The sequence below is a fragment of the Aulonocara sp. 'chitande type north' Nkhata Bay genome, linkage group LG18, assembly GCF_057382095.1.
Source record: "Aulonocara sp. 'chitande type north' Nkhata Bay isolate Kocher_YH1m ecotype deep benthic linkage group LG18, A_spYH_male_GT1.1, whole genome shotgun sequence".
Lineage (NCBI taxonomy): Eukaryota > Metazoa > Chordata > Actinopteri > Cichliformes > Cichlidae > Aulonocara > Aulonocara sp. 'chitande type north' Nkhata Bay.
This window is the reverse complement of record NC_141361.1, coordinates 25,770,024-25,791,051: the sequence shown is the minus strand read 5'-3', so window position 1 is coordinate 25,791,051 and position 21,028 is coordinate 25,770,024. Positions and strand designations below refer to the sequence as shown.

General features: G+C 43.6%; 1 protein-coding gene across 1 annotated transcript in view; it reads left to right on the top strand.

Annotated features, from left to right (window-relative positions):
- Positions 1 to 98: 98 nt before the first annotated feature.
- The window catches only part of hs2st1a (heparan sulfate 2-O-sulfotransferase 1a), a 33,793-nt gene continuing 12,863 nt past the window's right edge, over positions 99 to 21,028 (top strand). Inside the window, exon 1 of the mRNA XM_086272223.1 lies at positions 99 to 749. Coding sequence (XP_086128349.1) covers positions 626 to 749 — 124 coding nt within the window. The 5' untranslated portion in view covers positions 99 to 625. The remainder of the gene's footprint in view (positions 750 to 21,028) is intronic.

The following is a 21,028-nucleotide window of genomic DNA, read 5'->3' as shown; positions in this document are numbered from 1 at the left end:
TTTGTATTTTGGCATAAACCAAGCCAGCCTAAAGAAATTCTTCCTCACCTCGGTCATTTCATGGTTGCTAATGGAAGTGCGACCCCTGGTGTCCAATTCTGGGTCCCACAACGGAAAACGGTCCAATCCGAGAGGAAAAGGCAGAGAGAGTCGACGAATGGGAGATCTCAGCTGTGTGGTGGACTGTTAATACACCCAATGGCCTGAGTGGTAGTAACAGTGTGTCCGTGGTGCGGCTGTGAACACACTGGATGGGACGGGACACCTCTGTGTGGGGGACGCAGACGACAGCGGCTGGTACCATCGCGAACAAATCCCGGAGGGACAAATACGTACTCTGGAGAAATCTCTAAGGCTCTACGACCCCTCCTCCCGCTCTGCCGAGATTTAACAGAATAAAATAACCAAGCCGAGTTTGAACACGTCGCGTTTGAGGTAACCACAGGATCTGAACGCTGGGAGATATCCACACACACGGAGGGGGAGAGATTGAGAGAGAGAGAGGGCCATGCACACACTCTCAGCCGCTTTGTAACCACCATCGTCGCTGCTGTGTGTGTGTTTTCGGTGTCTCCTCCTCTTCCTCTGAGCATGGACTGACCATCATCTCTCTCTGGATGATTTGATGGGGCTGCTCAGAGTCATGATGCCGCCCAAGTTGCAGCTTCTGGCGCTGCTGGCGTTCGCAGTGGCCATGTTCTTCCTGGAGAACCAGATCCAGAAGCTGGAGGAGTCCCGGGGAAAGCTCGGTAAGTTTACGGGGCCCTCCGAGCCTCTGATCCCGTCCTGTCAGGGACCACTGCAGGCTTGTGTGTGAGAGTGAGGTCCCTGTATAGATGTGGGCATCACCATTGTTTTGCATTTGGGTCAATCAGAGCTTCCAGCACATATGCTTCACATGGTCCAGACAAAGGTTCACAGTAAGGACGTGTTTTCGTATCTGGGAGCTGTCCTGCTGAACTTTGCATGACTGTGAGGCAAAAATATTGAACGAATTTGAGTATGTGCAGTAAAAGCAGTGCATGCAAATTGAGTCAACCTCTCATCTCATTTTATGCAGTCCAGTGTGAGACAGAAGACTGGGGCGCTTTTTGTCCCTGACTTGATGCATAATGGTGTTTACACATTATTGTTTTCATTGGAGGTTAACCTGACAGGTATTCTCTGTGCTTATGATTTGGCCTTTCCATTGTTAGAGTTGATGCAAGTGATGAAAATTGACCTTCAGAGTTTTCAGAAGTCCAGGTAGAGATCCAAGATTCCTCTTTTTTTTTTTTTTTTAAATCACACACAGATAATCAGAGATTTCTTCTCCCTGCGAAATGACTTATATGTGTAAATCCCCCAGCTCTCTGTCAGAGGAATGATCAGCTAATTTAGAAAGATGTGACCGTAAACTGTGCCTGGGTCTTAATGGTGCTGGACGCAGACTGTAAGGCCAGGGCGGTGAGTGAGGAATATATCCCAGTGTTCACAGGGCAGAAAGCAGCTCTTTGCTTAAAGTACTTCTTAGTAATATTTTGTATTCATGGGGGACACCGCACTGCTGCAAATCCTCTCATGCCCCCATCACCAAACTCTTTCCTCTGATTGAAACGTGGCCGGCGCTGCCTTCAATTCCCCTCGCTGGCTCCCACCAGGGGCTCAGTCCCAGTAAAGATCTGGGACATTGGAGGATTATCTCTCTGGTGCTTCCACTTTGGGGATTTTTTTTTAAAGCCGTGCAGACACTGTGAGAGTGCAGCCAGCGTACCTCAGGGGTTCACACCACATCTATTTGAAGGGAAGGCAGCCGGGGGACCTTTTGACATGTGGCAGCAGGGAAAAGCACAGGTGTAATTCTGTGGCAGAGGTGATAGCAGGAATGAATTCAATCCAGGCGAGGCAGTTTGGGGGTCCTGATGGCGCGTGGGCTGGCTCAGGCACGGCTTACAGTTAAAACTGGTGAAGGAAAAATCTCTTTGGCATCATTACACAAAGGAACCTGTAATAACTTTTCACTATTTTTAAGTTTAAGTGGTCTGAGAGGGAGCAAGACTCCCTCACCTCCTCTGAGCTGTTTTTTAGAAAATCTAGCCCACGACAAGGGACCCTGTCCCACAACTGCAACCTTCATCAGTCAGTTGTTCAGAAGGTAAAATATGGCCCGTGTAACATCCCAGAGCTGTGGGTTACCAGCAAATCCCCACTTAAGGGTTGTAAATTAAAAATGAAAACGTATTTTCAGGCAAAAATTCCATTTCAGCTTCTCAAATGAGAGTTGTTGTTTTTTTTTGTTTGTTTGTTTTTTTTAACACTTACGTGACAGCAGTTCGAACATCTGTGGGTTTTTCGAAGTCAGCTCCAATTCCACTAGTGAGCAGCAGGTTTACCGATGAGTGGATCGACTTATGAAGCCATCTGAATATTTTCTGCTTCGATTTCTGGGCAGAGAACCATCATTTGAGTGTGTCGCCTTTGCTTTGTGAAACTGAGTAATATACTGATCATTGTGTGTGTATCCCGGTCACGTGTTGTATGGCATGTGCTCTGTGGTCACGTCTCCTTTGTGTTACGGACTAGAGGAGGTGATCTATTTATCCGACGGCTGGTGGTTCGATCTCTGGCTCTTCCAGTGTGTGAGTGGGTAAATGAGTGATGTTGTTTAAGAAGTGCTCACACAGAGTAGAAACGTGCTATGTAAGAAGCAGGACGTTTACCATTTGTCAGCCCAGGCTGACCTTAGAATTTAAACACAGTCCTCTGAGAGAGAACGTCATGCAGCTGTTACCCTGGGAAGGATGTTAGTTCAGCCTTGTTGATAGTCAAAGCTGTCAGTATTTTTCTTTGTTGTTTTTTCTGGTCATAACCAGCCTAACCTAAGTGCTTCTATAGTGTAGAGGTTTACGCATTTGTCTAATGAGTGAGATGCCTGGTTCAGTCCCAGGAGAGACACAAATCTCCCGGAGGTGACTCCCGGTGACTAACAGCAGCTGAAAGTAGCTTTATCAGCACTACCTTAGCTTGGCAGGCTGAAGGTGTAAAATAAAAAATATTGTAGTTTCATATTTATATCATTTGTCTTTGGAAACGTGTGTGTTAGGGGACTTTTTTGGAATTCACTTTATTAATGAGATTATATGACATCTGCTGCAGACCACAACAATCTGCTTGGATTAAAAAAAATCTAATTAGATGCTGACAGCTCAAATCCTGCATATCAAAGTACTTACTTCATTTTATGTTTATACCCTGGACTCTACTAGAGTAGCTTTGCATGATTCACAGTTCAAAATAATCCTTATTTACCTGATATTGAATCGTGTTGGAGCCTCTTAAAGCCCCTTTCCATTAGTATGTAGTCGGCTCGACTCGACTCAGTGTTTAGGGTTTTCCATTAGGTGATAGTACCTGGTAACGGGTACTTTTTTACTAGCTGCTCGGCCGGGGTTCCAAGCAAGCTGAGTAGAAAATGTGGCGTCACGCACATTTGGTGGTACTCAATTGTAATGGAAAAAGAACGAAACCAAGTGGAGTAGGTGTTCTAGTAAGTGGAAGAGACTCTTCTGGTGTCTGAAACAAACTGTATAGATCCTCTTTGAGAAAACTTTCCTCTGATTGGCTGCCCTTCATAAACAGGTTTGCTGGTGGGTGGAGCTTCTGTGATCACAGCCAGAGCTGTGATAACCATAATAGGGATATGTCTTCTCCTTGACATCATATAGATCAAAGAGTAGGATAAAAACTCTCTGAAGCCTGAGCTTTTGGCTTACTGGGATTACTTTCACATATACTGACCTCGGTGTTTAAACATGTTTAGCACCGCAGCAGTATTTATGTGTCTGGGGGGAAAAAGGCAGGCGTAATAGGTCCACCTTTAGGGCAGCTGATTAATAGTTAGATATTATCAGATCAGTTGATGTTGGAAGGCGTTCTGGCCAGGTTATAAACAAGAAGCACTCAGAGGGTGCTAACATCCGCCAAGGCAGCGGAGTCTCCCTGTGCAGTATTTACTTTTAAGGTAATGGTGTTCTATTTTATATATTCATTTTGTTTTCTTTGTGCTCCAAGATGTTTTTAGTGTAGTTAAAAACTAAAGCAATGTGTAGGGTTTTGTTATTTGCTCTTTTTTTTTTTATACTCCTATAGGACTTTTTAATCAATTTGACCTTCAACTATATCTGTTGACCTTAAAGGGAGGTCAGAGGTCAAATGCGGCATGATATATGGTACTTTCCATATATGGACAGCACACACCACACTTCTTCAATCATAGTGTCTAAGCTATAATGCTTGTTGCCAATTTTTAACCAATAAATCAATAAGCTGACCTTGTATACCTTGTTGAATTTAAGCTAACTTGTAATGGACTGTGAACATAAGCTCACTCTACACCCCTACAAAGATTTCATGCAATTTGTTCAAAAGTTTAGGAGCTATCGTGTATACAGGCAGAATGACTTGCATGTACGCAAACCAAAAACCACGACCTCCTTAGCGGAGGCTTAATCTTAATTGAACAAAGCTGAGATTTCCCATGTTGGAACAATCAGGAGTCCTGCAGGAATAGATGGCTATATTGGTCTGTGACATAGTTTACTGCTGCCGTAAAGAGCTATACTTTACACCCAGCGAAAACCCAAACACACACACACAGCGAAAGCTGAAACACAACCTGAGAGGCCTTTTCCCTCACCGCCCACCACCATGAGAATCTGTTGACTTGGCAAAAAGCAGTCTGATGGATGACTGGACTCGGTGGACGTCTGTATAACGGAGCTCTGAATTATGTGCTGCATAGCCAAATAGTTGTGACTGATGCCTTCATGTGCTGACAGACAGCCAGGGGGCCGGTTACAATACCAGGTACGCCTGTTACAGATGCATCTGTGCAACAATGAAAAAAGAAGGTGGGGTCTAAATGTAACTGAAAATGGGGATAGGGGTTTGAAAAGATGAAGATCTATGTGATCATGCCGTGTCACGCTATTACTTGTTCACTGTGAAATTTTTGTGGGATTGAGTAACGGAAACGTGCGCCTCACAGCATGGGATCGAATTACGCAGCATCCAGGTTGAATCATTTCTCCCATTAGACACCACCCGCAGGGCGGACAAGCTGTGATTTGTTTCCAAGCTAATCTTCATCCCAAGGTTTCACTTAGAGGAGCTTCCTGCATCAGAAACACGCTGCGTGTCCCGCTGTGGGCCCCGATCCATAATTCTGACAGGATTCCTCTCTCCGGCTTCTCACCGGCTCGGCTGCCGAGCGGGTCGGCGGTAACGCAGACGGGATGTGCAGGGATGGATGGAAAATAAAGTTTCTGTAATAAAGAGCCAAACAGAGAAGCATCCAAGGCTTCTCTCGCCCCGTCAGAGTTGTCATTAATTTCCTCTCAGTTCACGCCTGACCTTGAAGAATATCACTCTGCTTTGTTCTAAGGTTTGAGACTGAAAATCGGGAGTAATGTTTCCCTAACAGGAGACAAGCGCCCAGTTTGATTCAGCAGGGACTGGATCTTCTCCAGAAGTTGACAAAATGTAATGAGGTGGTTAAAAGCCAAACCACATGTTTTTTTGGAGTTTTTTTTTAATCACCTTAAACCAGAGAGAATCCCGTGCTAAAAATGACTGATGGTGACAAAGATTTAAGTGTAAATCGTTGCTGGGGTTCGTGACACAGCTGAATAATTTTTATTTGTCAAAACTGTGAGTGCCTCCTTATTTTGTTGGAAATGTCTCGATGAATGGATAGCGGTGCCTTTCACTTTCAGGAACACTTTCTTCTTCTCCCATCTTTTCTGCCTGAAAGCATGTTCATTACATAGCTGAGTGCATCATTATTTGTGCCTGTCCTTGCTACCTTGCTTTTATAAATTGAAGCCACGCTAAACGTATTTTCCTCGTGGAGAGGCTCGGCTTTTCAGCAGCTTCTGTGCCTGTTTTAAAGGTTTTTAGATCAATCAGAACCGAGCCGTGGCCGCGCAGCTATATGTCGCAGTTTCATAGGGTTAGATAGTGAGGGCTGTGGAAACAGACACATTTCTTATTAGGGTGTCATCTCGTGGCCCTTCTAACTGGAGAAAAAACAAAAAGACCTCTTCAGCTCTCTGCCCTGCAGGCCATGTGAGGGTTGCGTGTCTCCCAGCAGGGCACATGCTCAAAGACTTTCTTCTTCTTTTTTTTTTTCTCCCCCCATCGGCATCATCGCTTTTTTCTTTTTTTACTGGCCGTTACTCACCCTGATTAAAGGAATTCAATTTCCATCTGTTGCGTGGTGATATTCAGTTCCAGACACAAGCGGCTCTGTGATGAGCTCTGAAGAGAGAAGAGAGATGCTGTTGAATGCAGAAAAAGGAAGCCTCGCGCTCATTGTCGGCGTGTTTGCAGAGCTGACGTGAGACGTTTAAGCATTCATTTGTTGCCGCAGCCCATCGCTGCGGGGCCCGCGTTTGAATTTGACTTTGATTGTTATGCCGGGCACTCACAGCCCACACTCCAGCGCTCGGGGAACAGGGGGACGTGGTCAGGAATTTGCTCTTGGAAGGACATCGGTCAGGCACCGCTACCCTGTCCTCACGCACGCCCTCGCAGACTTTAATTAGACGGCCTGATCGCTTTCTGAGCCGGCCTGCCGCTGTCTCCTCCTCCTGCTGCTTATGTTGGAGATCGAGCTGCAGTTGTGTTTGAATGTCACTCTTTTTATGTCTCCCTTTACTCCTACACATTTGTCAAGAGGATGTCAGCCGGTGTCTGTGAATCACTCGACACCAAACAGTGGCTTCCTTTCTAAAGTTAATTGGTGACGCGTTGGCAGCGCTCAACTAGACCCGTTTAAACCTGAACCTCCTTGAACGTGTCAGTTCCAGCTTCTCTTCATCTCTTCTCGTCTTTTCTTTGGCTATGCCGCTGAGATTCCCTTTGAACTCTCCCTGACACCCTGCATCTCTGTTTTTAGTTTAAAGGGGGGAGGGTGCATAAGTCATTTCCTTTCACTCTGCACCTTGGCATCTGCTACCAAGCAGCCGGTAGCGCCTATTGCCCGGACCTGCCAGCTCAGTCACTCTCTGATACGTGCCATTTGAGCAGCTAATGGAGAGGAGCCCGCTGAAGGGATGGGCATAGGTGTCAGGGATGGATTTGTTATGGGAGACTGGGAGGCAGAGTGTACTAATGGTCATACTGGGCTCTTTGCTGTATTGTTAGAAGCAGGCTCTGATTGAGGCCGAGGATTTATGGCCCCTGGCGTGCACTTTGTGCGACAGGAAATGTGTTCCTGCAAAGTGGAGCACGCAGCAGCAACCGGAGCCGGCTCTGCCTTTGCTGCCGGAGCAGGATGACAGACAGGCTAATCGGGGTGTTATGGACGGTTTCACACCCTGGATGTAATTGGAAGCTGTTCTAGAAGAGCAACCCACTCTACTACCGCTCGGCTGGCCCGTCCCCAGTACTCCCTTCCTACCTCCTCTCAGGCTCTTCCCTCCTCACTGTCTTCATATTTTCCGGCGTCACTGCCGGGGGAAGGTGTCAGCTCACTCAACGTGATAAAATTGGCTTTGAACATCACGCGACGCGGAAAGCCTGCCGGTCATGTTATATCGGCCAAGCTCATTTTGACGACGGGAGGTGTGACTGACAGCTGCTGAGATATTATTTAATTAAAATGGAAGTGAACACTGACTCTGAGAGATGATGTATAACGACGTGTTTAAGGCCATTTAAGGTGAAATGTATAAATTTAGTAAAAGAAATCATGATTTGACAAAAAAAGAGCTTGAAATAAACAGTTTTTATTTTATTAAGTAAGTAAATCAGACACAGTGTCAAGAAAATAGTTGGTACTTTAGCTCATAGTCACCTTATCTGACTGATATGGCACTTTTAAGACCAATAACTGTCACGGATTGCCGGGGCAAGCCGTGTGGAATTGTAGAAAGGGACCAAAAGGCGGCAGCTCTGGTGCAGGTGAGTGTTTATTCACAGAGGTGGGTAAGTACAAACAACGGTGGCGACAAAACATGAAACTGGAAACCTAAACTGGGTAAACTAATAAGACAAACCAGAAACGAGGATGCAGGGAGGTCCGGAGAAATACATACGGGAAGACGCAGGGAGACCGAGGGGAAACAACACAGACGAACCAGCAATTACTATGACAGAAGACACAACTTAAATACACTCAGAGAACACAGGGGGATTACATACAGGTGGGAACACAGCTGGGAGTGATCACGTGACGAGAGTAGGGAGACAAACTGAAACACTCACATAAGACGCAGACCTTCACAATAAAACAGGAAACACATACACGCAATGACATAACACACCAACTTAACACAGACTGGGGGACACAGAACATAGGAACATGAACCATGAAACAGAAGAGTATAAACACCCAAGGTAACCAAAACCACAGAATACTAATAAACTAAACAAACACGGAGTGCAGACTCCGGATCATGACAATAATGATATTTGCTGATATAATTAGTAAGTATCCGGTTATAGTTATAGATATTGTTCATCCTAAAACCGAGGCAGTTAACAAAGAAAGTTTCATCCAGATTGATTAACATAGGAGTCGTACACACATACCTTAGATCAGCGGTGCCCAACCTTTTTTCACCACAGACCGGTTTATGCCCGACAATATTTTCACAGAACGGCCTTTAAGGTGTCGCGGATAAATACAAAATAAAAGTAGTACCGGTACCGAAAAAAAGAAGATTTATTGAAAAGACCCAGGACAACCGAGTAAACGATAAAAAGGATAACAAAATAACGCTGACAACCGATAAAAACCCTGAAAACCATACATTTCACACCTGAGCCTCAACTCTCGTGGCCTGGTACCAAACGACTCACGGACCGGTACCGGTCCGAGGCCCGGGGGTTGGGGACCGCTGCCTTAGATCATTATCGCATGATTTTAATTAATTAACTCAGGCTTGGAGCGGAAAGGTGCCCTCTGGTGGCCAAACTTTGCAACATCAACACCCATAACATGCCTGAAGGGTGTTTCTTGGGTTTCTTCTTTGATGAACATAGTTAGCTAATATCGGTCGATAATATTGGTTCACTAATAAATCAGTCGGGCTCTAATGGATATGCCGATTGAGATGACGTCATGTTTTGGGACTTTTCCGAAATATAAACACAGATTCTTGTTAGTCAGAAGCAGCCTGGCTTCACTCTGTTGCAGCTCCTCAATAAAATAAAATACATCTACATTGTTTACATTCGCTGGTACCTCTGTCTTTAAAATCTGTTTATATACAATTTTCCCCTTTGTCACTTTAATCTCAATGAATAGGTTTGTCCCACTACATTTACAACATGGAAATATTGAGATTTTTCTTGGAGCTTTGCCTCCTTTTCCATTAACTTTTTCTGTTCACCTGTAATTACGCTGACATCCCTAACATGCTAACATGTACTAATGTGACTTTTCCTCCTGCTGATCTCAGAAATAATCTGTCCTTTACTCGTCGCTCTACTTTTTTTTTTTTTTTTTTTAATGATATTAAATGCTACATGAACAAATTTACACCGGAGGCGTACTTAGTTAATCCTGTGCGCTTCTGACAGACAACGGAGCCTGTGGTTGTAAACACGTGACAGCAGGTGTCAGTTTCCTTGCTTCTCCTTTAGCGGGGCTTCATTTTTCTCCTCCTCCTGACAGGAGAAACAGCAAGGGGCTAATAAAACCCCGCCGTGATAATGACTTATAATGGCACTGCTCTCATCCAGCTCTTTCTGGATCAATACTTGTAAACAACTTCTTCATTTGCTCGCTGAGCCCCTTTTGTGATATTCAAATCCCTCTTGTGTTTTACGAACCCCACTGGACGAGCGCATGAAATGAGAATATCTGCTGCCGGATTTGGAAAATAAGGCGCCATCAAAGGAAGAGGAAGTGAGGTGGAGGGGGGTGAAACGCAAGAGATGATTTAATTTTCATTGTCACACAAAAATATTTAAAGCCATGGCTGGTGGAAATCGTAAGCCTCTACGGAGCGGGGGGGGGGAATGAAGAAAGCAAGCCTGCAGCATTTTTACAACCCATTTCATCAGAGCACAGAGGGATGTAGGAGGAAGGAAGGCTGAGCAGCGCTGCCCTTGTTCTTCCTCAGCCTCCGGTTCATCTTTGCTTCTAATTGTCGCAGAGTGGGCTCAAAGCCGTTCAGCGCGTTCACCTGTGACATGTCCAGCACCGCGCATCCTCGGGGAAGAGCTGCTAATTTCATGCCACCACGCTGTTTCCAATCAGGCTTCTTCTCATCCATTTCTTTATTTCCCTTTTTTTTGCACTTTTCCCCTTCTTCCTGTCAGTGATGGAGCGCCTGACATTCAGCTAGAAAGTTTTGGTTGGTTGGGTTTTTTTAGGCAGAATACAAATAAGTACAAACACCTGGGTTGAGATGTGTGTTTGTGCGTGCGCAACACTTACTAATGAAGTATCTGGGCTGCTGGACGCACAGGTCCGACACTCGGAGGATAAGTAGATTCGTGTGTCTGCGTCCCTTTCTGTTTTTCATCAACGTCTGCTCAGGCAGTGAACGCCACGCACCAGATTGATTGATCGAGCATTTTTGTTTTTTCTCGTTAGCGTAGTGTCTCTGTGCGCCCTGCTCCTCCTGACCAATACTAATGTGCTAAAGCAGTGCACCGGATTAGATTCCTGCTAATTGTGACCTTATCAAACAGACTGGATGCCGGCTTGACACGATTGATTCAATGCTACATGTGAGCATTGCCTGGATCGAGTAATAAAGGGTCTGTGCGCTGTTGTGCAGGTCAAGTGTCCTTTCATTCCCCCTTCTTTTTTTTTTTAAATTTATTTACAGGAGCAGATCAGTGCAGCTTCTTTAGTGTAGACATTACTAGGCATTTCAACACCTCCCCCAAACAACTCCCAAATCTCCTTCATGCCACACTTGCAGCATCTTAGCTGACTTACTTGGGTAAAAGGAGTCCAGCTGGGTATGGAGTAGTTCGATGGGTTGTTTAAAGGTTAGAGTACAGTCTTGAGGAGACGCGAGAACATGAAGGACATGAAGGGCCTGCACCACTGAGCCACCGTGCTGCCAAATGTTAACCGTTTCCCTCCATAAAGACATCATTTTACGACCTCATTTGCAGCCTCCATGACGTGTTTTGACACCTAAGTGTATATCAATAAAGATGCAGTTTGATGATAGCTGCACAGAGGCCACCTCACTGACCCAGTCATTTTGTTCTCGACGCAGAAACCGCTCAGTTCAGAAAAATACCTTCAAGAGTTGCTCTTCAAGGCTTTCAAGCAGCAAAAGTTAAAACTTTGATATTCCTCTCTCTCTTCAGAGCTGCGCGTAACCTTGACAGCAACACGTAAGCAAATAAATAAAAAGAGTTTAACCTTTTAATCTGTGCTGATTACAAGCACGGTGTGGGAAAGTGACTGTTGTGACCAAACAACCAACAGCCTGTTGCCTCTTCAGAGGTCACGGGGCTTCCACGTGACAATCCCTTCCCCTTGCACTGTTTTTAAAAATGTAAATTAAATGGATTACTGTTTATACAGCCCTCGTCTACCCTCACTGAGCACTCAGTGCTTTTACACCACCAGCCACCACAGCTGCCTCAAATCGTGAACAACATGGTTAAAATGTGCACGAGCTTCAAAAGCCTGTTGCTATATTAACGTTTACACTTATTACGGATGCCACCCACAGTCGCTTGTTAATTCATTCGGGTTCCATTTACATATTTTTGCATTTTGCTCTCAAATACCATCATTAAACTGGTATTCTAATGCGGCCTAAATAAAGTAGGAATGCAGCCCTGTGAAACCCTCACTGAAAACAGCATTAAAGGGATTTTAACACTCTGCCCTAGTGTGTTGTTCCTTTTTTAATCAGTAAATCAGACTATAAATGCATCCAAGTGGCCTGAGAGGCTGTACCAAGAGTAACCCTAGCAGACCTAAGCTGTTTATTTCTTTTATATGAATTCTGCATCATAGGTTTTAGAAGGAAGCTGGTCTCGTTGGTTGGGAAGCTCCCATTTTACAGTCTAGTTTCATTTTTGACTTTTGCATGAATGACAGGGTGAAGTGCTGGCTCAGCTGCTTACTCTCGCTGAAAACTGAGCACAGACTTCTTGGACGACCTGTCAGCATAATTAACCTTCTTATTTTATTTGATATCTGATTTAAGTAAAAACGGTCCAGAAGACGCCAACATCGCAAATGCTGCTGAAAGGTCCAGTTCACTGACTACGCTTTGCTGTGTCCATGGTGATGTAAATTTTAAGCGTTTGTCCAGTTCAGACTGGGGAGTTAAATATCCCAGTCCCACCCACAGAACCTACAGATTTGCACAAATGAGAAAACGACTCAGAGAAACCAAAACCATTATTGTACCCGACTGTAAACATGTTTATTCCTGCTGTGATGTTGGGTAATTTTGGTGCTCTGTGAGGATTGACTTTCTTTTGGAGCTGGCCTCATGTGGCCATCTCAGATACTCTAATTTCCACACTGTTGATTTTCACCTAGTTTACCCACAATGCATCACGGCCATAGACGGCTTAACCAAGGACACAGGTGTTGCACTAGTTGTAACTAGCAGAAATGGGTAGCGGGTTACAGGGGTGGGCATTAGCGCGTTAGCTTAAAGTCTGAGTCGCTAAAGGAGTTAGATCGTCATGGTAACATATAGGTTCAGGCTACGTTCAGAGTCTGAGTTTAAAATTGACTCTCAGTGTGCATCAAGTGTGATATACGTTCTCTGCTGAGGAATTCCAGTTTATATAGACCACTTGTTGATGTTATTGGTACCGCTGACTGAAGTTACTGCAGTGCAAACTGTGGTTTGCTTTATCAGAGGATTCGCAGTCATTCAGCTGGAGATGCAGAAAATACTTAAATGATTTTTGTTTTAATGTTTTGACCTGATCTACAGCTTTGATTTCCAAATTTATAAGTTATCTTTGTAGGGTAATTATTAATCAGTAAACTTAATTTTACTTTGATCTGGTGACAAACTAAAGCAACAGTTCTTATTGTTTGGGGTTTTTTTTTTTTTTTTTTGTTTTTTTTTTTACATCTTCTTTATTAGTCATATCTGAACACACTGAGTGACATTTAACATTTGCATGCATACAGATAAAAGTTTCAGAGCTAGAAATAAACTACAGCGCCTAGAAGTAAAAATAAATGAATTAATTAACTCAAGAATTTATATTTATCTAACTGGTTGAGCTTGCAATGTTCATGAATTCAGGACTAATCTGCAGCATTACTCTCTTTCACCTTTTTTGCAGCACCAGTGTTGCATTTTACTGTTACACTGTAATATTCTGCATAGATCTCGATCACCCATTCCCCTGGTAAGGTCTCTGATTGGAGTAGTCAGCACTCAATTGATCTGTTTTGTGAAGAAGAAGAGCTTCAAATGGTTCCTTCTTATGCAGCCTGAAGCACGGAGACTGAAGCAGAAAGCCCGAGTTAACGGAGAAAGCTAATAACCATCGTCGTGATCCTCATTCTCTCCGACTAGGTTTTTAGGTTTTGTCAAGCCAGTCAACACAAAGAAAGCCTGGCTTCTTTCAGCTCACCTCATTTGCAGTCTTTACACAAAAACATCATTAAAATCAGAACGTTTGCACATCTGCTAACCTGAAAATCCATTTTTATGCTTTTACACCTGGGGAAAGACGTTTTCTTTGGAAAGATGTTTTCAGATGTGTACATTGTATAAGAATTGGTGACGTTGATCAAAAGGATCAATGACTTTTTATTCTTTTATGTCCATTGCGAGTTTCTGCCATCTGGCTTATGGTTTTGTCGAGCGAAAGATTTTATTGAGCAATCCAAACTCTGACAGACCCGAAAAATGGGCAGGATTATTTTATCAGCATCTTGAGAAGCCATGTGTATTTATATCCTCGGACGACCTTACACACAGCGGAAAGTTTCATATCGATCCAACACGGTGAGGTTTATAGACTTCAAACTGGAAATAGAAAACAGAGACTCAATGCTGACTGAAAATCCTGAGTTTAGACCTGCAGCTGAAGAGCGGAGTGGGACCTGATCTCCTGATGGTGAACTCGGTTCTTCATCCTTGGCCTGCAGATGCTTTACGTGAAGAGATGAAAGAAGAAGACAAACATAAATGTTCACCTGTCCCACCCACTTATCATTATTAAACCTATGAATAGCTGTTGTCAGCTCCATCTAATAGAGTGTGGAGTTTTCCCCGGACTCCCATACATGCATTATTAATTACGTGTTACGGGGCGAAGAGGCGCAGAAGCACAGTCAACACAGGATATCTGAGTTGTGCTTGCAACCAGATCTGCACTGTTATACAAACATCGTTGTTATATCAAGATACAACTGCTCTGAGGAAGACTGCAAATCTATATGCATTCAGCCGCTTCAGGTTTCTGCACAGATTTGACTGCAGCGTTTGTGAGCCTTTGAGTGGAGGAAGCATTTAGCAGTGACAGAGACCTTCCTGCCGTGGGTTTTTTTTTCTCCTTTTAGCAAATGCATTTACTGGCTCATCCTCTCGACAACACACGAGTTACCCACATATTATTCTCCTTCCCTTTGAAGCGCAGCTGCCTCTGAAAATGTTGGCTAATTCCCACTGCTTAGTCACTGACAATCTGTGCCAAGATGAGATCTGTTCCAATCAATCGCCCCCCACCCCACTCCTTTGCAACTTGTCAGACCCGCCTTTACTTAACAAGGCAGGGGAATGATGAGATCTGCCATCTGTGTAAATTGCTCCATAATCTCATCTGACTGGTTGTTTTCTGATGAAGCAGACAGAACGTGGCCGCCTTTACTCTTTCGGTTTTTCCCAGACATTATTGGCTCACCTGTCAGACAGCACTACTGGCTTCGATCGCGCCAAAGACATATTAGGGTGGGAAATGGCAGGTTGAACCATGATGATTATCACCTCCATCTATCCTGGATTGTTATCATTAGTGTGGAGACATGTTTCGCATTTAGACTAGAAGATAAAAACGGCCCGCATGTGTTTGGGGCTGACTCGGTGTACTATTTGAATTTGATCCTGCTTCTTCATCATCTGTATTTCAACTCCCCAGTTAAAGCCGACACTTTCAAAGCATTTTCTGCCAAAAAAAGGGCACTTTTGTAGTTTGTAGTCTGAACGTCTTCCTCCTAAATGACATTCAATGGAGTAATTGTGGACTCGCGACCCATACCACCTAACCACTGTCTGCGCTGACAAGGGTGCGTTTTGTTGTCGTCTCCCCATCTGAGGGATGCTTTGTGGGTATTTTCATGACAGAGATACCCTTGTTTTCAGCTACTTTTGTTGGGAAGCGGGGAAAAAATGTCGTTTTGAAGCTTTACAGGAGGATACGTGACCTTTACGTGGACTGTTTTTGATTAATTCAATTCCAGAGCCGACGCAGAAGCAGCAGAGAGGGCGCTTCCATCGCCCTCGGGTCGTTATAGGTGGAAATCTGACCTTAACAGTGCGTCTCTGCACCTTCTAGTAAAAGCAGAACAAACAATTAAACAGAGAAACTCTCTTTGGTGAGCATTTATAGAGCCTCGCAAAGCAGCAGTGCCAGGTCCTGGGCGGGAAATATCGCGTCACTGTGAAACTTGTTATTTATTAGGATCTGCAGTGTAGCCAGACGTTTTATTTTCACACGTCACCTCCCTGGCTGGTTTGAAATAGTGGAGCCTTCCTGTTACTTATATTAAAATCTGACTTTGATGCATTGTTCGCCATCATTTAAAGCATTCTTAATCAAACTTCCCCTCCTTTTACGATCAATCTAGACAACAGACCAAACGGAGGCTCATTACATCTTCTTGTAGACAATAAATTTTTGTGTGTTTCTGTGCTGCTGCTGTCACTGACATCCCCTCAAATGTTGACTTGAATTCTCCTGGCTAAACACATACCAGTAAATCATCGCTCATACTGGGACTGTAGATGTATAGATTAGCTACCATGCAGCTATCCTGTGGTTAATGTTCTGCCATTAGCAAGCTGCTGCTTTAGCAAGTTTTAAGCTTGGACTAAATACAATTTCTGCAACAAAAATTTAAAGTTATCGTTTACTGTGCGACTCTTGTTTCGCCCTACTCGTCTTTATAACGTTGCTTCAGTTCATTGAGGTTTGCACCACAGCATTTCAGTTAAGGTCTAGACTTTCACCGGACCTTTGCAGCAGCTTGATTTTCTGTTGTTGATTTGTTGCTGTGCATGGCTTAATTGTCCTGTCGTATGAGCCAGTTTGTGCCAAGCTTTAGCTGTCACACAGATGATTGAGATTTGACTCTAGATATGACTACAGAGGACATCGTTCCAGAAGTCTTCAGGTTTGGTCAGATGATACTTTGTAAGAGGGAAAAGGCTATTCCTGGAAATCTTTCCAAACAAACTTTAAATTAGTTCAGTCATATTTTTTTTTCTTCTAATCGTACTGTCGTGAATTTTAATTTGTAACATGTTAACAGACCTGTAGAGTCTGAAATCTAGGTCTTCATTTTTTTAGTTTCTCTGAACATTGCATGGTCTAAATTTGCTGGGATGTTCACACCTCGGAAGATTATGGTGTTTTCTTAACCCTCCTGAATGCTCCACGCCTGCTTTTATAGAGATGCTCACACTTAATCAAGTGCACTGGATTAAAAGAACAGATCTGCAATTTATCGCCTTAATTTCTATGGAAGTAGTAAAGGTGTACTTAGTTTTTCACACTGCTGTAGCTGCTAATTAGTGCTAACACATAAATTACACCTAGCTGTCACTTAGAGCACTCCTCTTATATAAATTGTAATGGAAAAGTAAGAGTTGAAGAGCAAACCCGTTATTTGCTCAAGGATGTAAACATTTTAGTTTCTGCAGGGACCGACTCGCTTCAAGTCGGTCCCATGCAGTTCCTCATGTGGCCAGTCGAGGAACTGCAGTTTTTGCCAGTTTGCAATCACAATTAGCTAATCCAGTGGTTCCCAAACTTCTTTTTGCTAGGCCCCGCTTTGTTTTACAAGAATATTTGTAAACATTTTTTTTTATTTTCATGCCCCCGCAATGGCTCTGCTCCCCACACTTTGGGAAACTCTGTTAGTGCTCTGTCTCATAAAAGCTACTTGTTAATTTATTATAGTGCCTTCATTATTCTGTTCACACACCACTGACAGGTTGTCAGCCAGCAGATACATCTTAGCAATCAGAAATAAAATCATGTATCTGGCCACATGGAAAATGGAAATCCAAGTCGTTTTTCTTTTACCTCTAGTTGGGCTCCACCAGCTCATTGGGATAATATCGGTTCTTTTATCTAATAATGCTGAGGAGACCAAAGGCTTGTGGCATCCCTGCTACTCCAGCTCTGCCTCATAATAAACAGTGAGCAGATTCTCTGGCCACATTTTTGTCTGTCTCCATCTCAGACCTGGTTCGTCCTGGCCTCCCTCCTTCTCCACAAAGCCCCCGCCTCCTTCTGTCTCCCCCAGCTGTACGCTACTGCGGAGAAGCGACGAGTGAATGAAACCTTTCTTTGAGCGTCAATGTTGCACTTATGTGTCAAATCTAGCGGAGAAAAAGTTCCACGGCGTTAGCAATTACCCCCATTTCCTTAGCACTTCAGTCTGCTGGAGACTTCTCTGTTTTTGTTTTGGTTTCTTTCCCACTGAAGTAATGTGCAATTAAATAAAAGTTTTCATGTGTGGTTTTAAAGTTTAAAGGAAGGTTGCTTTTTTTTTTCTCTCCTTTTTTTATAATGCGCTGCAGTGTGCGTGGGTTTTGCACGTCTCTGTTCCTGTCTGTCATTCTGATCTCGTTTGAATGCACCCAACACCTTCACAGCCACTTAGTGCAAGCGGCCTTGTTTATCTGTCTCTGTGTTCGGTTCTCTGCGGCTGCCAGCAGCGCTGAAAAGCTGCACCAACCGATTCCTCTCACAGCATGTTTCATTTTCCTTGTCATCGCTTAACTAACAGTGCCAATGCAGGTTCTGCTCCGTTTGGTCATCCCTGAATCTCTCCCTGTCGGTCTGACTTTACTCCTTTTTCCTCTGATAATCCACCCTCTGCTAAATGTGTCCAAAGGCTGAATTATATTAGAAATTCAGAAGTGCACAATTTATCCAAATGTTCGTGAGTGCTGCAGTGGTGACATAACTGTCCCCCTGGAAACCTGGCACTGCAAAACAGTAGCATGCATCCAAGTCTATATAGAGGGGGACGAGGAGAAACAGCAGCAGTAGACTAACTCAATTTTTTTTATATATACAGCAGCAACCTAGATCTCCTGCCTGTCATCCTTCATTGATTTTGCAATCCAGCGGCATCCAAGCAGAACCATACAAGCCCATAGACCTCAGTCTGCCGCTGATAGCCGATCTCTATTACCCACCTAGCTCAAGGCTTCGGTTCGAGGGGCTAAACTTCTCAGGGGAAGAGGCAGAGAGCTCCAACTGGCGTAACGGAGCGACGGTAAATTTATGAGCTGCTTGGAGAACGGATCATCTTCTCTCCCCCACTTTTATTATCCCATCAGATCTGACGTGATAGCAATAATACATGACGGCCTGTCACATTCTGCAGATCTGGCGGCGAATATGAATGATGATTTCAAATGCCTGGGTCTAATCGGCGTTAAATTGCTTTAGTAAATATGTTCAGCTACCAGCACTCTGTCTTCCTCCTGTCTCTGACTTTGAATGAAGCTCAGAGTAATAGGCTTGTAGTTGTCACAATGTTTAAGACCCGTGTTGGCGTCACGGTTCATAATTAGCTTTTAATGCACATAGTCGGCTTGAGGGGAGGAAATCGACGGAAATGTGGAATGAAAAGAGGCCTGCTGTGTGGCCATAGTAATTCAGGCTTTTGTTCTCTAATTAAATGACCTCAGAAGGGAGCGCTAAGCTTAAGTTTGTGTGTGGGGCGCCCTCTGATATGGAGGTTTGCGCCAAGTGTGTTCAATCTTGCAATGAATAGGGCGTCTACTACAAAGCCCAAGAAGCCCTCTCCGTGTCCCCTTCGCCTCCTTGTTAACTGTTGGAAATTTGGCACAAAACGCCGTGTCTTTAACAAGTGGCTCACAGCCCCTTCACATAGTTCAAGACACTGTAGTTAGGGACACGGTAGCCCCCGGTGTTTTCTCAATATTCTATCCTTCAGTTTTAAAAGCAAGACACTGAAAGACTTCCCTGCAAGCTGAAGCTGCACATACTCTTCCATTAGTGTGTTTATTCCACGGCAAAGCAAATTGCACGCTCTTCTCTTTCTTTCTCTTCTCTCTCTGATGTCTGCGGTTCGAGGCGGACAGAGCTGAAGCCTGTGGGAACACATTTTAACAGTTACCTCCATTTATTTGTGTTTGTATTTTAACCATGTGGGCTAATTTGGTTCTACTTTGAACGGGGTTTTGTTTGCCATGCGCACACAGTTTCAAACCGTGTTGTTTTAAATATATGCAGCTGCAGTCGAAGCACTTACTCCTTGCTCTGGATAATCCAAAGATCCCCGCTGTCAACAGTTCTCACTGGGAGTATTTTATTTAATGGAAAGTAGTCCCAGTAAAACACTCCTGACAGTGAGGCCTGTGGATTATTTAGAGTAACTGGAGCACTGGAAAAAGTTGCTGTTGAATATTTCAGATGTTTCTTTTTCTTTCTTTAAGCTGTAAGCACTGGAAACACGTTTTCATTCATAATATATTTGGCATGTGAGAAGTGAGGTAGATATGTGGATTAAAGCTGCTTTTAAGTTCAGATGATGAACGTTTTCTGAATAATCAGTAAGAATAGCACAAATCAAACACAAATTTACAGGTTAATTAATTTTGATTCATGAATTGCCAGTTTTATGGAACTTTATATTGTAAAGCAAAGACCCTACAATATCAGAGAGAAAACCCCAACAGTCATGTGACCCCATCTATCAAAACAGGTTATTTTATTGTTTTAGCTATTTTCCAAACAGTACTGAAAATACAGAAATATAATGAGCACGAGCTAAAGTGCAAGCTCTCAGGTTTAATGAAAATATTAGATTAACCATTGAGGAATTACATGTGTCTATATTTGTCATAAAACTTGAGAGTGATTATGCTTTTTTTCATTTTGTTTGTTTGTTTTTGTCCATATAGGCCTCGGTCACACAGGTCTAAAAAAACCCTTGCAGGTTAAAAGTAATTACAAGGTGATTCTCTCAGTGACACGAACCAGAAACGGAGAACATTCACCTTCAAAATAAAAGTTATGCTTTGCACAGCAACCGACACATTTCAAAAGGTTCAAAAGGTCCACGTTTTAAGTTTGCAGAGTTTGACTGCCATCGTGTAATTAGTTTGCAAGTGTTTGGAGACAAGTCGGCATCTTCCATAAAAAAATCCTGGCGACCTCAGCAACCTGTTAGTGATCCAAATAGTCGCAGCACCGAATACTTCTTTGTGACAGCTTTTACACCACCAACTGCCAGCAACCTCCAGCAACCACTTGCCAGCTGGAGGCAGAATGCACATTTTTCCCTAGAAGCAGGTGGTTGCCAATGGGTCATCAATTTCACGGTGACTACCTCTTTCATCCACTTGCAACCAGTCAGGGATTATTTCTTTTTCCCTTGTGGTCGGTGGTTGCCAGCCCTTAAATAACAAAAAGTATGTCATTGTCCAAAATTATATAGACCTCATTGTGGGAAGTATAGGAAAAATAACTAAGATGTAATATAGCGCTGTGCCATATGAACAAAATCTCATATCCCGATATAAGAATTCTATCGTCCTGATAACGATATAAATCACAAAAATGTAACATTTTCTGTGAATCTCGGGCAGCTCGACTTGCGGGAAGTGTTTCCAGTTGCGCGTCATGTAGCTGGAGTCGAGTGTTTTAACAGATGCATGAAACTAGACATTTTTAGACATAAGTTGTAATGCCCGCCGTTTTCTTTGTGAGTATTTATTACACGGTGTGCTGCGGGGGAAAGCCTGTTCTAACGTTTGAGCCTAAGGTTTATTTTTTAGCACCTGACGGCTCTTTTTTTACTTCTCATCCGTAA